The following is a 19,729-nucleotide window of genomic DNA, read 5'->3' on the forward strand; positions in this document are numbered from 1 at the left end:
ATCTTGACACTTGACGTCCTTTTCAAAAAGAAGAATCAATCAACTTATTAAAAATTGCTAGGAAGAAAATTAGAAGAAGAATAGAGAATCAAAGAAGTAATGGTTTCTACGGTTCTGAGTAGAATCAAGAATGAAATCACTAATCGTTAGTTAGATTCAGAGGATAGAGAAAGAAGAAGTGAAGAACAGTTGTCGAGTCACAATTTCTGTTGATATGCGTGAATGAAGAATCCGAAAAACAATCAATTAATTTAATTTTCTGTTAAGGGGGACCCTTAGAATTAGGGGCCCTATAACAATAAGGCCGGCCCTGGTAAGGAGAATCCAACCCCAAAAAAGTACCTAAGGATGGCCGCTACCAATGATCCATAAATTGATATGCAAACAAGCTTCAATGAAGATGTTCACTAGAAGAAGTAGAAGCATGTACAAGGTATGAGGCTTGAAAGTCCCAAACAGTTAAAACATATGGTTTTCAATTATGCAGTTGCTAATGGGTATCGATTATATTATAAAAAAATGATAGTAGGAGATTACTGGTCAAATGTTGTTTTGGAAAGTGCACTTTTATGCTTTGGGGTTCATGGATGAGTGAAGAACATTCATTCGAAATCAAATCTCTTATTAATGATCATAATTATGCTATAATTTTAAGTTAGAATTAATTGTTAACTATGATTGGATTTGTAGCCATTGCACACTTGAATTCCTACACAAACTGAAAATGAGTATTAGGCAACCTATGGAAGAGGTGAAAAAGAAATTTGGAATAAAGGTTAGTATGACATAGTGTATGAGGAACAAAACAATTTATCTGAAATATTATGTATCATGACAATTAACCTTATATTTTTTTATTTTAAGCATATATATAAAATATTTTATTATATATATATATATATATATATATATATATATATATATATATATATATATATATATATATTAAGTAACATATCAAATCAAAATAATAATTTTCATAAATCACATCAATCAACAAATAATTTAGTTTCATCTACAACCATAAATAACTTAGTTTTTTCTATGGATAATGACTTAAATGAGTAAAATACTTTGTTTTGATGTTCATATTTAGCCAACAATAATTTTTGTACACATTTTACCATTGAAGTTGTTTCAAATGTACCTAAAAAGATAATACTATCTATTGTTATAAATAATATTATATTTTCTTAAACATGTGGAATAATTTCAATGGTCAAATGTATATAAAAAATGATCACACATATCCCCACATCCACACTCATCCCTAGCTATCGCTATCTTGGCCCCTTGTTGTATATCGAATCCCTTCTTATGCCAAGTACTTAATACAAAGATCTTTATTAATATTGACTTTTAAACTCATAATCGTTTCTACCGAGTGTAGTTAATTGAGTCAAATAGAAATAATTTATAGGACTATGCCTATATAAAGGGATTGACTTGAAGGTGATCTCATTATCGTAAAAGGAAACATGACCACAAGCATTCTTGGATGGTGGTTCGTGCCAATGATCATGGGTGTGGTCATGGTGCTGCTAGAGGGTCGACGATGAAACTTTATATGAAACTGTGTCATTTGGTTTCGATTGAAACTTGAAAGTACACTGATAAAAGTGAAAGAATCGCAACAATGGTGGTAGGTTTTTTTCCAACTGCATGTGAGTTCTTGAGTAGAAATTACATGAAAAACCGTGCGTTTGACTGTTTCTTATTTCTAAAATAACCATAATAATAATAATAATAATAATAATAAATGGAAAAAAAGAAATGAGTAAAACCGTCTTCCAAATCTATAATAAAAGTAAACCATATCGATAATTTTTAAAACCGATTGGACTGTACCAAGCATATTAGCAAACTACATGGACCAAATTTACAATCTTCTCTAATATAAAAGAAGTAAAATCACATACGTGTTTGAAAATGGGGCCGTTGACCAGAATCACAATAAGTTTGAATGCAGCAAGTTTTAATTTTGACTTTCATGATCCAGTGTTCTAACAGGAAACAAACGTCTCTCCAGTTACAGACATGGAAATGGAATGGATGAAGAAGATGGGTGAAATAACTCACCATACAATCAAAACCAACGGAATATCGATGCATGTTGCAGAAAAAGGCAACGGACCTGTAGTGCTCCTCCTCCATGGCTTCCCGGAGCTCTGGTTTTCATGGCACCATCAGATCACTTACTTAACTAACCACGGTTACCGTGTCCTCGCACCTGACCTCCGCGGCTATGGCGATTCCGACTCTCCACCCTCTCCCTCTTCCTACACCTTCTTCCACATAGTCGGTGATCTCATCGGCGTTCTAGATCACTTCAATCAACAACAGGTATGTCATTTGTGTGCTTTAATGGCGATGAAGCTTTAATTAGCATTAGGGTTGATTTTGTGTACGCATGAATATCAGGTGTTTGTGGTGGGACACGATTGGGGCGCACACGCCGCCTGGCATCTGAGTCTTTTCCGGCCAGATAGAGTCAAAGGAATCGTTGCTCTCGGTATTCCGTTGTTTCCTAGATCCCCAATCAGTCCAAATAAGTTATTCACCAAATCGTTTGGAGATAATTTATACATCACTCAATTCCAGGTTTTTCTTCTTCTTCTTCTTCTTCTCTTCTTCTTCTTCTTCTTCTTTCTCTCACTGTGTTTACATGGAGATGAGTTTCATAAAGTTTAGGAAATTAATATAGGAATTGGGAAGAGCAGAGAGGGCTTTTGCGAAATACGATTGCTTGACTGTAATCAAAAAGTTTTTGCTGATCAACCATGGCGATGTACTGGTAGCACCTTCTGGAATTGAGATTATCGATCACATGGAAACTCCTTCATTGCCTCCATGGATTACTGAAGATGAGCTTCAAGCGTATGCAGATAAGTTTCAGGAGACTGGATTTACTGGAGGCTTAAATTACTATCGTGCTATGGATCTGTAAGTTTCAAAACACAGATATTGGATCTGATTTGTAATTTTGTTCATACTTATTTTTGTAATTTTGAAGGACGTGGGAGCTTCAAGCGCCATGGCAAGGGGCAAAGATAAAAGTTCCATCGAAGCTGATTATTGGAGACGAAGATAATGGGTTTAAAAGCTGGACGAAAGAATTTGTTGAGAGTGATGTTATGAAAGAATTGATTCCTGATATTGAAGTTGTGATGATCAAAGGCCACCATTTTATTCATCAAGAGAAACCTCAACAAGTTTCTGATCACATCTTATCTTTTCTTCACAAACTTGCATAAAGAGTTAAAAGACTTTATATGATTTGTTAAGAAACACAAATTTTCGTTATTTATTACTATCTACCATAAAATGTCTGATTCATAATAGAAACCAATTAACTTTTTCAAAATTGTCAATCTTAAAAGAAACAAATAGTTGGATTAAAGAAAAATTGTTGAAATCGTAAGTCGAGTAGGACTTGGAGACCAAGTAAACTTGAAGCTTAGGCAAGTTGGTTTAAGTTTTTTAATCTTATTCTACAAGTTGGAACAGAAGATAATGAAGAGAAAAACTAGCTGACAATGGGGCTTTTGTATCAAGCAATCCCCGAATCCTTGATTATGCAGATCAGTGATGTGGATTCTGCAAAAGCGCTCTGGAACGCAATCAAGGCTCGACACATTGGGATTGATCATGTGAAGGAGGCCCGTCTTCAAACCCTAAGCGTCGAATTTGATCGACTCAGGATGAACGAATCAGAGACAATCGACAGTTTCTTCAGAAAGTTGTCCGAAATTTCTTCAAAATCGACGGCATTACGATCTGTGATCGACAAATCCAAACTAGTAAAGAAGTTCCTTAAGTCGTTGCCACGAAAGTTCTTTCATATAGTAGCATCACTGGAACAAATACTAGACCTAAATAAGACCAATTTCGATGATGTAGTCGGCAGTATGAAGGCATACGAAGAGAGGATCACAGAAGAAGAATCTTATAGTGGGGAGAAAGATCAAGCTCTGTTCGTCGAGCATGGTGGAGCTTCGAATCGAAATTGGAGAAGAAAGGGGAAGGCAATGGAGGCTTGCGGGTCTGGTGGTGTGACTGGGAACAAAGCACACGAGTTTAATGGCTCAAGTGGATCCGGATCCTATCGGTCGAATGGGTCAAGTGGATCAGGCTCAAGTGGGTCTAAAACAAAACAGGCCTAAGGAGGAAGGCCTAACAACATCACTCGGTCCAATAATCACCGGTCCAACAGCAGGCCCAATTCCATTATGACCCTAATCAGAAAAATAAGAATAAAAAAGACCAGTCAAAAATTATTTGTTACTGGTGCGATAAACCGAGCCACTTCGCATCTCAATGCCCGGACCGAATTAAAAAATTAAAAGAAAGTAATTTTATCGAATATGACGATACCGACGAGATCGTATTTTTACACGAGACTGTATTTTTAAACGAAGAAAAGATGATACCGTCTCGATACGACTCACAAGATAACGATGTGTGATATTTGGATAACAGGGCAAACAATCACATGACGGGAAACCGGTCATTTTTCTCTGAACTTGATGAAGGCATAACCGGGAGGGCTAAATTTGGAGATAATTCTCGTGTAAAAATCAAGGGAAAATGTGTTATACTTTTCCAAGGCAAGAGGGGTCAACAAAGGCTTATGACAGAGATTTATTACATACCGGATCTCAAAAACAATATTATTAGTCTCAGACAAGCAACCAAAGTCGGGTATGATATTCAAATGAAAGACAACTATTTGACCATGCACGACGCCGATAATTGCTTATTAATGAAAATACAAAAAACTCCAAACTGCCTTTATCAAATAAAGTTACAAATTGGAGCACCTATTTGTCTTCATTTGAGACCAAGTGAAGATACATGGCGATGGCATGCGAGACTCGAACACATCAATTTCGAAACAATGAAAAAGATGTCCAAGAAGGGTTTAGTCATAGGATTACCCCAATTTGATCATGAGAATCAATTGTTTGAGTCTTTCTTGGTGGACAAGCAAACAAGAAAGTCATTCCTGACTATGACAACATACAAAGTAAAATGACAAATGGAACTAGTTCACGGTGATTTATGCGGTCCAATCATGCCGGCACCAATGGTCAAAATCGGTATATTTTTACACTAATTGATGATTTTTCACGATTTATGTGGATTTATCTGATGAAAGAAAAGAGTGAGGCGTTTACACAATTAAAAAAATTCAAAGCTTTGGTGGAGAATGAAATTTGGAAAGCCTTTGAAAGTGTTTAAAAGTGATCGAGGGGGTGAGTTTATTTCTCTCGAGTTTAATTATTTTTGTGATCAAAACAAAATCAAACGCTGCCTTACCGCCCCATACTCTCCACAACAAAACAGAATTGTGGAACAAAGAAACCAAACACTTATGGACATGACACGAAGTATAATGAAGGCAATGCATGTTCCAAACTACTTATAGGGAGAAGCGGTAAATCACTCTACAAATCTAATCAATCGTGTTTACACAAGAGTCCTTGGTGATATAATTCCTTACGAAAAGTTGTATAAAAGAAAACCGAATTTAGAAAATGTTCGTATATTTGGGTGTCTAGCACATGCAAAAGTTGAACCAGTTAATCTAAAAAAGTTTGATGCAAGATCAAGACCACTAGTGCATGTTGGTTCCAAACCGGGTACGAAAGCTTATCGATTATTTAACCCAGTAACACAAAAAATAATCGTAAGTCGAGATGTTATTTTTGATGAAACCAAATGGTGAGATTAGATTAAAGAAGCAGAAACCAACAATGAATAACCGGGCTTATTCATAATACCATGGGACTACCTAGAAGACGAGGCAAACAACAATCAAGGAAATGATGTAAACAATGATTCGATGTAAACAATGATCCAATGGAACCGATTGAATTGGATCATGAGATTGGAGACGGAGCGGAAGTACAAGATAATGAACAACTAAATCCGGTTAATAATAATGTTCAACAAGGAGCTGCAAACCAAAGGTCATCGAGAACAAGAATACATCCAAGACGATTTCAAGATTATGAGCTTCATATTGATAATCTCGAAGAACTCCTTCTAACAACCAATAACGAGTCGGTACCGGTTGAAGAAGCGAAGAAAGAACCAGAGTGGGTCAAAGCCATGGATGCATAAACTAATTTGATAAACAAGAATAATACTTGGACTCTCGTGAACAAGCCTATGGGGGTGAAGCCAATTGGACTCAAGTGAGTGTTCAAATTGAAGAAAAATGCAGACGGCACCATTAATAAATACAAGGCAAGGTTGGTTGCTAAAGGTTACGTGCAACAACCCGGGATTGATCTTCAAGAAGTATTTGCCCTGGTAGCTCGAATCGAAACCATCCGATTTCTTATAGCCTTGGTTGGTACTCGTGGGTTGGAACTTCACCACTTAGCTGTTAAAACAACCTTCTTACATGGAGAATTAAGGAAACCGTTTACATATCGCAACTGGAAGGCTATATAAAGAAAGGCAACAAACATAAAGTATATCGCCTTACAAAAGCACTATATGGTCCAAGACAAGTACCTCGAGCATGGAACACAAAGCTTGATGGGATTTTGAAGAGTATTAAATTTCAAAATTGCATGAAAGAACCATCGGTGTACCGGAAAAGTGAAAGATCTAACTTGTTGATTTTGGCAATATATGTTAGATGATTTATATGTCACAGGTACAAATTTGAGAATGATCAAGAGGTTCAAATTAGAGATCTCCAAGAATTTCGAGACGTCGGATCTTGGAAGATTGGCTTATTACCTTGAAAATGAAGTTAAGCAAGAGGAATCGGAGATTACTGTAAACCAAGAAACATATGCTCAACGCATTCTATAAAGAAGTCGGTTTACATGATTGCAATCCAACCCACATTCCAATGGAACCGGGAAATAAGTTGTCAAATGCCGAAAATCAACCCGAAATCAACCCAACACAATATCGAAAGGTGGCAGGATGCCTTAGATATCTCTTGTAAACAAGACCTGATATGACATATGCGGTTGGAGTTATTAGCCGATACATGCAAAGTCCAAGAGAATCATATGACGGTGCAATCAAACATGTCCTAAGGTACTTACGGGGAACAACGGGATACAAAATCAAGTACGGGAGGATAGGACAAATGTGACTTATTGGTTATGGTGATAGTAGTCACAATGTTGACCAGGATGATGGAAAAAGCACAACCGGTCACATTTTCTACTACGAGTCATCTCCAATTACATGGTGTTCGCAAAAGCAAGATAATATCATTGCTTTATCATCTTGCAAGACGGAGTTCATGGCAGCCACGGCGACTGCATGTCAAGCAACATGGCTTCAAGATTTGCTCGGAGAAATCATGAACAAAGCACAAGAGAAAGTGGTTCTTAGAGTTGATAACAAATCGGCTATTGAACTAACGAAGAATCCCGGTTTTCATGGAAAGAGTAAACACATTCATACGAGGTTTCATTTTATTCGTCATTGTGTTGAAAACAAACAAGTAGATATTGAGTTCATTTCCGACATTCTTACAAAACCGCTAGCTTGAACCAAATTTAAGGCAATGCATACCTTAATTGGGATCGAAGAAGTCTCCAGAAGGACTTAGAGATTTGGGTTGATTGTTGGAATTCTAAGTCGAGTAGGACTTGGAAACCGAGTAAACTTGAGGCTTAAGCAAGTTGGTTTAAGTTTCCTTATCTAAACCTACTCCTAAATACCACCTATGTCTCCTAAGAGACTTGAACGTAGATAATCACTCTTTACCACTAGGCCAAAAGCCTTTTGTCTGATGTTCTTTTGAAGTACATATTCTTACTTAATAATAAATACTACATATACCATTTAGTGATGTTATTATACATGTAAAAATGGTTAGGTCTTAATTAGCTCTTGGTAATGTAAGCATATTGAGAATATTTTCGTATACAACAAACGTGAGGGAAGCAGAAGGAAGATTTTTAAGAAGATTTGCTGTGATGCCTTTGTAGAAACCACGTACACCCTCCAACCTACAACCCAACATTCACTATACTATCAAACGGAATTATAGACACACTATCACTATTTACTATATAACATAACATAACATAACATAACATAACATAACACGTGTATTGCACTCACTTAGCAGTCTTCTTCACGACATGCCAGCTGTCCACATATCTTGGAATTCCATCTATACCTGGTCTTTGCTAAAATTTTAAACGATTTAAAAAAAAAGGTTCAGATATATATATATATATATATATATATATATATATATATATATATATATATATATAACTCGAGAAACGGTGTAGTCAAAAGCTTGTTTACCTGCAAGCGAGAACGAATAACCTGAAAAACGTTACACCATTTCAAATGATGAGAATTAATTAATTAATTAATTAAAATTTGAAATTGTTAATTAGTTTGTTTAATTGGATATTTAGAAAACCTGAAATGGATACGTGACAAGGATAGCAGCCAGTTTTGAAGAAGCTCCTAACGTTGCATAATCAATTGTCGTCTACAAGAAAAATCAAACTAAATTATATTTTTATAAAAACAAAATTTCATTTTAAATCTTCGATGTTGTATATATATAATCGTTTATATATGAATAACCAAAGTTACCAATAAATCAGCACTATTGGAAATCAACACGCTTTGTTCAAATCTAGAGTTGACAAGAAATTTACGCAGCTCCTCATATGCAGTAAATTGAATAGCTCCATGACTCACTTGCTGCATATATTTACACGCAAATTGTATTTAAACATTCATAAAATGTGACGATGTTTTTAAACGGAATTTCAAAATATAAATAATAAATTGAAAATAATACCAAATCTAACCAGAATAAGACCAGGTGCAAGCCCTTTGTATAACGCCTTCCACCCTTCGTCTTTCACAACGGTTTTTAAAGCGTCTGAAACCATTCAGCAGATTCGATAATCAAATAAATGTAATTTTATGTTTTTAATTTAAGATTCAGAACACACCATGGAAACCAGAATATGGCTGAGTAAGATGTTGAGGAGTTTGAAGTTGTAATCTTGTTTTCACAAGCCAAATGGGATTGGTTAAAAAACATACCTGAAAAAATATGACGAATTTTATGATAATCAAGGTAATTTATATAGTTAAAACGTATAAATATACCAAAAAAGACATAAAAATTGAAGAAGAAATATACTCACCAAACCTCCGGCTTCAGCAGCTGAAGCAAGATGAAGACCTGGGGTTAGCTCATCTCTATTCTTCAGATACCTTTGTTTAGCTTTGCTATAGCTATAAGAAAAGGAGAAGATTGTTTCGATTTCGTATAAGCAACTCCATTAATGTTTAATTCTATCATTGATGTGAAATCTAGAGTCTAAATTACTTACAAGAAGAAGTATAAACCCCAAGAAATAGTGGAGCCAAGAACAGCAGGATAAAAGCCACCATAGAGTCCTCTGAGACCCTGAAAAGGATCGTATCAAGTGATTCGATCCAAAAATTTAGGTTTTAAAAGGTAATTAAACTTCTCTATTCAATCCTAGAATACGAACATCGTGATTTCAATTGGGTTCAGTAGCTTTAGGCACATACATTTGGTTTACTTGAGCTATAAAAGTGTCACTCTAGGAGAGAATACAGAGAAATTGCAATTGGGAATTAATTAAGTTTAGGAAAGCAACCTCTGATCGAGCTATGGTGAAGAGAGCCTGACGAGTGTTCTTGTAGCTCGGGAGATGAGGGTTTTGACCATCATTAACTGTTGAAAATCGAGTAGAAGGTAGAAAGAAGAGGAGTATTAGGTTTTCTTATTTATGACAAATTCAGGAGATTGATACTAACGCACCTTGGAATCTGGTACGAACGACGTCCAGGGGATGCGAAAACGTGACGGTAGTGAATCCGGCTACGGATCCGGCGGCGGCGTTCTCCCACTGCCAGTGTGCCGCCTGAGCGGCGGCCATCTTTAGCTTTTCCGATTGCGGTTGCTTCAGTAGTGTTCCTTGTGAGAAGAAAAGAAAAGGCAGTTTGGTTGGCAATCTTGGTCTCCCAGAAACATGTACTAGTAAGTTGCAAGTTGCAATTTCCAAATATATTTAAAGTTTTAAACCAACGTTTTAAAATTTGGTTTTTTAGTTATCTGTAAATAATAATTGATTTTCAGTTTAATCCATCCGATTGCTGATTTATATTTGACAGTGGCGTTGTCTTTTGATTTGTGTAGATGCTAGATAACTTTATCAATCATGCTACTCAAGTTTCTTTAAAAATGGATTGTTTTTGTTATTAAAGGAAGTGAAATCTAAATATTAAAGTTTAATAGATTGGTTCAAACGTTTTTTTTTTTTTTTTTATTTATTATTTCTATCATACCAATTCAACCTGGTTTTTAAAGAAACTGTCCGGTTCAATACGATCTAGAACTTAGCATAAATCGGTCATCGTTGAACCGCTATAGTCCTCGGTCCGATCGGTTTTTAAAACATTAATTTAAACTAGGTTTATACACATGCGTCGTGCATGATTAATAAAAACAATAGAAAAAGGGTCTAGAAGGGTAATATAGTTCTTATTTTATACACACTTGGTCTTTTGTAGAAGCCAATACGCGGGGCGTACCACTTTGTACGCTTAGCGTACTGGGTTGGTGGCGGGACGGAACTTAGGTCGCGTACGTTAGGCGTACACATGTGTACGTTGGGCGTACGTAGACTTTAATTAAACCCTAAATATGGGTGTTGCACCATATTTAAGCATCCTTATTGTCTGGAGCTGACCTCTTTACCAACACCCAAAGCCTCCAAACCCCTAAAACGGGTTGTAGCCTCCTTTGTCAAGCATTTGAGTCTTTGAAGAGAGCTTGGTGTTCATTTTGTTCATTGTGAAGGAGTTGGAAGATCTTGAAGTTGCTAAGCTTGGAGAAAGAAGTCTTAGATCCAGAACCACTACCCATTTTTTCAAGAAGTTTGAGGTACCAATGTAACACCCCGTTTATAAAATAAATAAATAAATGCATAGAAGCCCTAAAATCAATAATAATTGAGCAAGGCGTTAGTTTCGAGGAGTTAAACGTCATAATTATAGAAGCCGGAGGTTAAAAGTGTAAAATCCAGATTTAATTTGTAAGTATTATGGAAGGCAGGGACTAAATGGTAATTATTGGGGCTTAATTTGAAGAGATTTTGGGAGTTAAGGGGTTGTTTGGTAACTAAAGGACTCATTATGAAAAGAATTATGGGAGCGAGGTTTTAGTTGGTAAATTAAGGATTTAAATTGAAAGAAAAGGAGAACTAGGGGTAAATGTGTCATTATGGGGAAAAAGATTAGGGTTCGGGTATATAACCTTTAACCTTCCACGAGAAACCCTAACTCTAAGCAAAAGAAGCAGCCACCATGCTTGGACCTTCCAGCCGCCACCCCTCTTCACCCTCAACCCCCGACTGCCGTTGTAAGGTCGAGTTCAGTCGCCACGCCGCCGCTGAAGATGAGGAGCCACGAGCCGAGTGCGGGTTGGTCGGGAGATCAAGGACTGTGCTGTTGTTGTTCGCTATTTGGGTCGCCAACCTCCTCCGCCTTCGTTCTTTCTTTTGTTGTCGCCGTCGCCATCCTTGGCCGATGACGTAACTGTCGTTGGTGTCTCTTCGACGACGATGGTCGAGGCCGACGCCATGGTCGTTGTTGCTGTTTAAATAATCTTCTCATCCTCCGATTTCTTCTTCGCAGCAAACAACCGACATCCGCCACCTGCCGCCTTATGGATGGATGAGTTCGTGGTGGTTTTGTTATCACCGGAGAATGATGGTGAGTTTTAGGGCTGGTATTTTGTGATGTGGATGTGTTGTATGAGTATTTTGTCGAGCTAGGGTTATGAAGAACCACCATGGCGGTCTACCATGGTGGCTGCCGCCGTTAGTACCGCTCCTGTCGCCACCAACGCCACAGGTGGGTGGCTGTGCTTCTATTCTGGGCAAAGGCTATATTATGTGTTTACTATGTGTGTGTGTTAGAGTAGTTAGTGTGTGTGTGTGTTTATCTTTGGATTAAAAGCCTTGTAATTGTAATTATCGAAAAGATTAATGAAAAGAAACTCAAACCACCACCGTAAGGTAGTGGCCGCCGTCGTGTGCTGCCATTGACCACCACCACCCGAGGTGGTAGTGGGTGGTGTCCCACTAGCGAACCCTAATGGGCATAGAGATTAGTTTTGGGCCTATTGGGCCATGTTTGGGTGGAAAACCCTAATTGTGAGTATTTGAGCCTTAGACTTATTTGGACCCACTTTTGAGCCATTAGGATTGGATTATGTATTAAGCCCAATTACTCCATATCATTTATATAGTAGAGTAAATGACTTAATGGATTAAGTCCTTAATGAGTTAAGTGGGAAACACTTAACCTTAATTGTCATTTTATGTGAAACCCTAATTTGGGCCTTGGTGATGAGGGATAATAATGGACCATCTAAGAGTAAGCAAACGGACTAGAATAATTTAATGGGCTTAGGGTAAGGCCCATATAAGGGTTTGGGCCCAATTTGGAAAATTGGGCCATAGTTCGGGCCTTGATGGTTATATGATATTGGGCCATTAGAATGCTAAATGTTGGACTGGACTAAATGGTTGGGTCTTTGATCAAGACCATGTAGAGACTTGGGCCCAACTGGGAAAATTGAGTCATATAAAGGCCATAGTTAGGCCCTGGTCCATTATTAGACTTTTGGGCCTTTGGATTGGGCCTTGGGCTTGATTCAAACTAAGATAGGGGTAAAGTAGTCTTTTATCCCAAGTATGGACTTACGGTTATGAGTTGGAACCCAATTATTAATGTGGTGTTATTTTGATATTGACAGATCGAGAATATGTCATCCAGCAGCTATGGTTTTGTCAGCAGGACTTCAACAGTGTGAGGTGAGTCCTCTTCCAGTAGGAACGGGTCTAAGGCCACAATGTCGGCTCGTTTAAGTAATTGTAGTATGTCGGGTAAGCCCGATGTAGTTTATATATTTCCAGACTTCCGTCCGATGTCAGGGCGATCCGGAGAAGTAGTTAAGTATGCATGATGTCTTTGTGATTCATGGAGGTTATATGATATGAGCTATGTGTTCCGGACTTCTGATGCCGGGGCAAGCCCGATATATGTTAATTTACATGTTGGGTGTTATGTGTTCTGGGGTAAGCCCGATGATGGGGCAAGCCCAATGTATGTTAGTTATTATGCCATGTGTTATGTGTTCCGGGGCAAGCCCGATGTATGCTAGTTTATATGTTATGTGTTATATGTTCCGGGCTTTGGTTCGATGTCGAGGCAAGCCCGATGCAAATTATGTGATTATGTTATGTGATATATTCTATGTTGTGTATATGTCGGGGTAAGCCCGATGCCAGGGCAAGCCCGATGCTGGGGTGAGCCAGATGCCCGATGCGGTTGGATGTCGGGGTGAGCCCGATGCCGGGCAGGAGTTCGATGCCAGGTAAGCCGATGTTGGGATTCGTCCCGATGCAGTGAGGAGTAGTCTCAGAGTTATATTTATGTTATGTGTTTATGTTATATGCATTGTGGATTTGTTTATATGTGTACCAGATTATGGTCCAATGCCAGGCAGGGCCCGATGCAGTGGGATAGGCCCAAGTTATGTGATTATGTGTATGGTATGTGGTAGTATGAGGAGACTCACTAAGCTTCGTGCTTACAGTTTTCAGTTTTGGTTTCAGGTACTTCAGTTTTCAAAAGAGGAGCTCGAGAAGGTTGCAATGCACACACCATTTGTTCAGCCTGGGATGTTTGTACTCTGATATACATGACAGTTGTTATAGTATTATGAGCTACATTGTTTATGATTTTTCTATGACGTATGATGACTATGGTTTTTATTGTTAAATTAAAACAAAATTTTTGGACTGTGTTTTTGGGATGTTACAATCAAGTTATTATCTTGGTTGCTAGATGCTTAGATCTCTTTTTGGGTTAAATAGTTATGTTTTAGCCATGGGTTGGATGGATGTTGGGATTAGGACGTCCCAAATGCTTATTCTTTCAGATATAAGGTCTTCATGGGCTCTTTTGACATAAAGGTGCCAACTTTACGGGTTTAGAGGTCTCATGCATTCATTAAGTCCTTTTGAGCTTTAGAGCTACTTATGGTCATGTATGGACGTAAAGTTAGCAACTTTATGTGATATTTCAGTTTAAAGAGGCTAGGTCTGCACTTTGGGGGTGGAGTCTTAACGAGTTAAGTGCTTAAAGTAGAAGGTGGTTGAACTGGTTAAGTATGATGGGTGTACAAGCCTGTACGTGCAGTGTACAAGCCCTCGAGCCAATACACTTAGCATACCAGCTGAGTACGCGTAGCGTACTGAGTCTAGTGGCATTTCGATGTTGGACTTTCAGTTTGGGCTTAGAAGGCTAGGGTTTAGTTGGGCCATCTGATTTTGATAGTTTTTGAGCCATGAATATTATTAGGCCTTGGGCTAAGGCCCATGTGAAGGGACTTGGCTCAAATGGAAATTGAGCCATATTTTGGGCCTTGATAGTTTTTTTTAACTTTTGGCCCCATAGGATTATGGTTGTGGGCTTCATTCTTGGACCAAGCTATGTTAGGAGTAAAATGGTCTTTTTATCCACGTAGAGATTTTTGGTTATGATGTATATGCTGGATTTTGAGCACTACAACATTGTCACACCCCGAACCGGAGAAACGGCGGAAACGTCCGGGGGTTGGATGACTTCATCTTGTAATATCATCACAGTGTGTATAATTGAGACAAGAAAACATCATCATCACACATACAATAATACAACAATACTGAGTTTAGATCATGGTAATTGTTTACAAAAGTTACATCCCAAAAATATAAGGTTTATAATAGCAACAAAATGCAACAAAATCCACATGTTCTTGATGTCGATTTGCTTAACGATTTCCTGAGAATACAAGTTATTTTGAAAATATCAACATATATAATGTTGGTGAGTTCATAAGCATGTTTGAATGAAAAGTTTTGTATCTTTTAGTAAACAGCAGAAAATTTGATATGTTTTGTAAAAAAATGGTTTGAAAGTTTTGTGTCCAATCCTGTGCTAAAGCATGTGTGTTTTTGTTTTAAAATGTATCATCCGAGCCGCAGGAACGTGTACATAAGGAATACGAGAATTTCCACCTTGTTGAAGGTCTAGTGGTGCTACCCGAAGACTTAAATAAATAGCCATCGCTGTTAAGAACAACCGAGATCTAATGAAAATTTTCGCATAGCTTCTGGTCTTTGACATCAAAAAAGAAGGTTGTAATAATGCAAGGGACATCTTATAATTTTATCCTAGCTAGTGGAACAATAAAGAGAGTATTCCAGAAAATCTTATATTTTCTGTTGTAAGTAGAAGGTATTGTATAATTGTATGTTTTCCCAGAAAATTCGATATTTTCTGTTTATAAAAGTGTTGTGGTCTTAAAACCCTAAGACTCAATATCAGTGTATGTATGTTTTTGTATCATAAAAATGGTATATGTATTCCGTAAATATACAATGGAGTTATTCTCTATGTGAGTCGTTATAATCATAGTTGATAACGACTGGTTCGTCTGTCTTTACGTTTTTCAGGCGCCGACTTGTTTATCGTAAGGTTTGTCACCCTAGACTGGTATAGTCTAACTGTAGCGAACAGCTCAGGTGTGTGTATGTGTGTGTGTGTGTGGGGGGGGGGGGGGGTCAACCCCGTATAGATCTATACACAAACTCTCGCTCTCCCTCCAGGAGACTCTGGTTACAACTACAGGCTTACGGTTGTATACTAGATAGGAACAGATGAATGAAATGTCTCACAAGAGCCTTAACTGAATTTACGTGAATATTGTATTACACTATGTAACGCAATGAATAATGTTTCCGTGTATGTTTTAAGTTTATTCGGCGCAACAAGCATGTAAATGGACCACAAAGGCCCAATAAACATGTAATGTGTATTCCAGGCCCAATATGCACGTAAATGGATCACAAAGGTCCAATAAACATGTAAATGGACCACAAAGGCCCAATAAACAGGTAATGTGTATTACAGGCCCAATAAACATGTAAATGGTCTACAAAGGGCCAATAAACATGTAATGTTTATTCCAGAACAAATTAAAAGTGTAAATGACGTATTTGTTTCGTTTGTTATTACGTTGATCATTTAAACTCAATTGTTTCCTAAGATGACATAAAAGGCCCACTTTTTGTAAAAATGACACTTTTGGACCATAAAAATGAAAATTAACAATTAAGACACATTTTTGGTAAAAATGACGCTTTAAGTCCCTTAAGACCAAAAATTTACATTTAAGGGCTTGTTTCAAAATAAAATGACATTTTTAGCCCACTTTTGTTAGATTTATCATTTTCGGCCCAATTTTATAAAAGTTGACATTTTCCGCCCAAATATATAAAAATTAACCTTTTTGGCCCAAGTTTAATAAAATTTTCATTTTCAGCCCATTTAACCGAAAATTTACATTTTTGGCTCAAATTTGTTTAAAATAAAATTTTAACCCACAAAAGTCCAAAAAGTTATGCATTTGGCCCATGAGTCGTGAAGGCCCAATTTGAGGCCCACTTTGTGAAAATTAACACTTTTGGCCCTTTTAAAACCATGTATATCATAAAGACCCATCTTTATTTAAAAATGACTCTTTTGGTCCTCTTAAAACCGTGATAAAACATAAAAACCTCACTTTTTGTTTATTTTGTCAAAAATGGCCCTTTACAATATTTTAGTTAGTTTTTTAAACTTCCTTAACATGTTTAATCCTTTCATCTTCATGATAAATTGCATAAAGTGTTTTGATTTACAAACATCACCATATTTTAGTAGATCTCTCGAAGTTTATGAAGTTTCAACACATTATCACAACATATATCATGGAAAACACACATAAACATGCATATACACATAGATCTTGTAAGTCCCTAATTTGCCCGTGTATTAGTCATATCCGTTTGATGGTGCGGAATCCCAATCAAACGGATGATGTAAGATCAAAAATAAAAGAGAAGGAGAAGAAGAAGATGATGAATCTCAATGTATTGATAATATGAATTAAATTCCTTACACAAGATTCACACACACATGCTCCTTGTTCTCTCTGGCCGTAAACTCCTTCTAGTTCATCAATCTCTACTCCTCACCCTAACACCTCTATTTATACTTGGAATATGGGCCGGAAACACATGGGCCGTAAATGAGTTTACGGCCGTAAGGTGTTTACGGCCGTAAACTCAGTCGTAAACTAGACCAAAAATTCATAAATATTACAGTAAAATACAATTGCCCAGAAAAGTAAAGTATAAACCATATTTTGACCCAACAATCTCCCCTTTAGTTTATAGCTTTCGTTTCTTAATGACCCAACAAGCTCCCCCTAAAAATTAGCTGGCTTTTCTTGTTAATCTTCAATGAGAAATTGGCTTCAGCATTTATCTTCAATGAATGACTTCATCTTGAGTAGTTGGGCATTTCTTCAGAGTTTGGCATTGAACGCACATTGGGTGAGGAGGCTTGACGTACTGATTCTTGAAAGATAATGCTTTCAGCTTGAGAATCTTCAGAGAGAACTAAATCTTCTGGATCACTTCAGCAGGTACAACGATAGTAGCAGACTGATTGAGGAGGCTTCAATGCAATCCGTCACATAATCTTCAATTGCAGCTTCACCTTGCTTCTGGGGTTGAAGGATTGAATGTTGAAAGAATAATCTTCATTTCTTGCTCCTTCGAATGCGAATTTTTCGATGCTCACGGATGAAACCTTGGCTCAGAGATCTTCAACACAAACTCCATGAGTCTTATCTATACCTGAAATCACTTTTCAAGACAAAACAAAACTAAAAGAAAACTTAGCACACAAATTAAAACAGAAATAACACTATTTTTGTTTTTGTTTTTTTTTTTTTTTTTTTTTTTTTTTGATTTTTCTGAACAAAAATAAAACATAAATAACACTATTTTTGGATTTTTAAGTTTTCTGATTTTTTTTATTTTAATTTTTAATTCTCCCATAATATTTAAATTAGAAGAAACTATGACAAATTTAACAAAAATAAAAATGATATCTAACTTTAAGAGAGATTTGGGATCAAAGTTTTTAGACAACCTTTATCTACTTGTCGGTACCTTTCATATTCACATCTTTGTCTGATCGATCGTCGGTATTGTGGTCCACTTAAACACGAAAAATTATGACAGATTTAGGACATACTATTTGTTACAAGACAGGGTGAACTTAAAATCCTAAAATTTATATCTGATCCTAATTCCTTAGATACTATATCTTAAAGTCCGTTCATCTGACGACGACCAGGGATATGGTTGTCCACCTAAATTAAGCAGCGAGATCTATAGACAATCTGTATGAGTTCAATTTTAAGTGTACTGGAACGTGTTTCCCGCTTCCTGATATGCCCCAGCCATCAAGAACTTCCAGAGTACTCCTTACACCGGGTGAGCAAACAACCATTCAGAGAGAGAAGAGATTCAGAATTCTATTGCTAACTACTTCAGAGGGGTTGAGAAGAAGAAGGTTGCATATGCTGTGTACCAGGTCGGATTAGAAGTCGCGCAAAGGAGACAGCATATGGCTAACAGATAAGAAGTATTTCACATATATATAGCCTGCAGAGAAATAGAGTTGCATATGTTGTGTACCAGGTCGGATTGGAAGTCGCGCAAAGGAGACAACATATGACTAACAGATGGAAAGAAAGAAAATGATATTCTACAGACCTAATTTATCGGAATTTACCAGTCGCCCCATCCAACCGGAATTAAGGACAGAATCCGCACATCGAGGAAAAGTTAAACCACGGTTCCAAGTACGGGTTCAATTATTGTGACGAGTAGATTCCCATATATATCTCCGTGCTCAACCTATCCGAGCATCGTATTGTCAGGCTGAACGTATCTAACTAGGTCAAGATTTGTCAAGTCTATAAATTTCCTAAGTTCAACTCTCCCTAGTCAAGTCCATTTAAAATTTTTCGTGCCTACCGACGCATCAAACCAGAGCATAGACCCTTCAACTTTGGGTACGTTGCACAGACTCAGGTTGTTTGTTATCACTTGATAATATCACTTCCCAAAATATCTCCCTCAAACACATTTCATAACCAATATATTTTTTATTTTATGATGTTTTTGGATTTTTTTGAAACTTTTCTAATTTTTGTTTTGTTTTTATTTCTCCCCCTAAATTTGTGCATTGGAGAGAAATGAAAGTAAATGCGCAAATTTAAACTATTCTAAAACAAAAATTAGTCTTTAAAGCGAATCAGCTTAAGAAAAGCACAGGAGTATAGAGAAGAAAACGCAAACCGTAATTCACCGATTGAATCTGCATCCAGAAGGTCTGAGAACAGCACACGTAATCTCAGAACAGATCCGAAAATTCTTCATGTCGTTAAGCACTAACCCCGTTTGATCCCTTCTTTTCTTCCTTTCCCGCAAAAGGACACATACTCTCAAACAAAGGTTTGAATGTTGTACAGTTGAGAGATGTCCCCAATCATATGCCAGGAGTAACCACTACCAACAAACCGAAGTCTGTTGATATGCCTCCATAGCTGCTCCAGCATAGAGCGGGATCAGTTGGTCTTTGGAACCCAGTCCATTTTGAAACTGGGTCGACCTTTGTCATCAACGCAAGGTACTTTCTCCCATGACATGTCCTGTTTATCACAAACATAAGATATAGAAATATTAGAATCGTTAGAAGATTTGGGAGATTGAGCCTTCGGAAC

At 37.2% G+C, this 19,729-nt stretch overlaps 2 protein-coding genes across 3 annotated transcripts; one reads left to right on the top strand and one right to left on the bottom strand.

The window, feature by feature from the left end:
• Positions 1 to 1,912: 1,912 nt before the first annotated feature.
• LOC145093021 (epoxide hydrolase 1-like) lies at positions 1,913 to 3,325 on the top strand. Its single transcript, XM_079031058.1, has 4 exons — positions 1,913 to 2,343; positions 2,422 to 2,601; positions 2,705 to 2,943; positions 3,014 to 3,325. The coding sequence occupies exons 1-4, from the start codon at positions 2,038 to 2,040 to the stop codon at positions 3,252 to 3,254; spliced, it is 966 nt and encodes a 321-aa protein (XP_078887184.1). The 5' UTR covers positions 1,913 to 2,037; the 3' UTR covers positions 3,255 to 3,325.
• Positions 3,326 to 7,774: 4,449 nt separating this feature from the next.
• Positions 7,775 to 10,035, bottom strand: FOLT1 (folate transporter 1). 2 transcript variants are annotated; one of them, XM_079031060.1, is made up of 11 exons: positions 9,812 to 10,035; positions 9,648 to 9,724; positions 9,354 to 9,430; positions 9,165 to 9,255; positions 8,967 to 9,060; positions 8,820 to 8,893; positions 8,599 to 8,709; positions 8,420 to 8,491; positions 8,299 to 8,319; positions 8,107 to 8,169; positions 7,775 to 7,991 (listed from the first exon to the last, which is right to left on the bottom strand). In XM_079031060.1, the coding sequence occupies exons 1-10, from the start codon at positions 9,927 to 9,929 to the stop codon at positions 8,107 to 8,109; spliced, it is 798 nt and encodes a 265-aa protein (XP_078887186.1). In that variant the 5' UTR covers positions 9,930 to 10,035; the 3' UTR covers positions 7,775 to 7,991. The 2 variants fall into 2 exon arrangements, with proteins under 2 accessions (XP_078887186.1, XP_078887185.1); XM_079031059.1 differs by having other exon boundaries at positions 8,107 to 8,174.
• Between the last annotated feature and the right edge of the window lie 9,694 nt (positions 10,036 to 19,729).

This window comes from Lactuca serriola, chromosome 3 (assembly GCF_051521515.1).
Source record: "Lactuca serriola cultivar US96UC23 chromosome 3, Lser_US96UC23_V15, whole genome shotgun sequence".
NCBI lineage: Eukaryota > Viridiplantae > Streptophyta > Magnoliopsida > Asterales > Asteraceae > Lactuca > Lactuca serriola.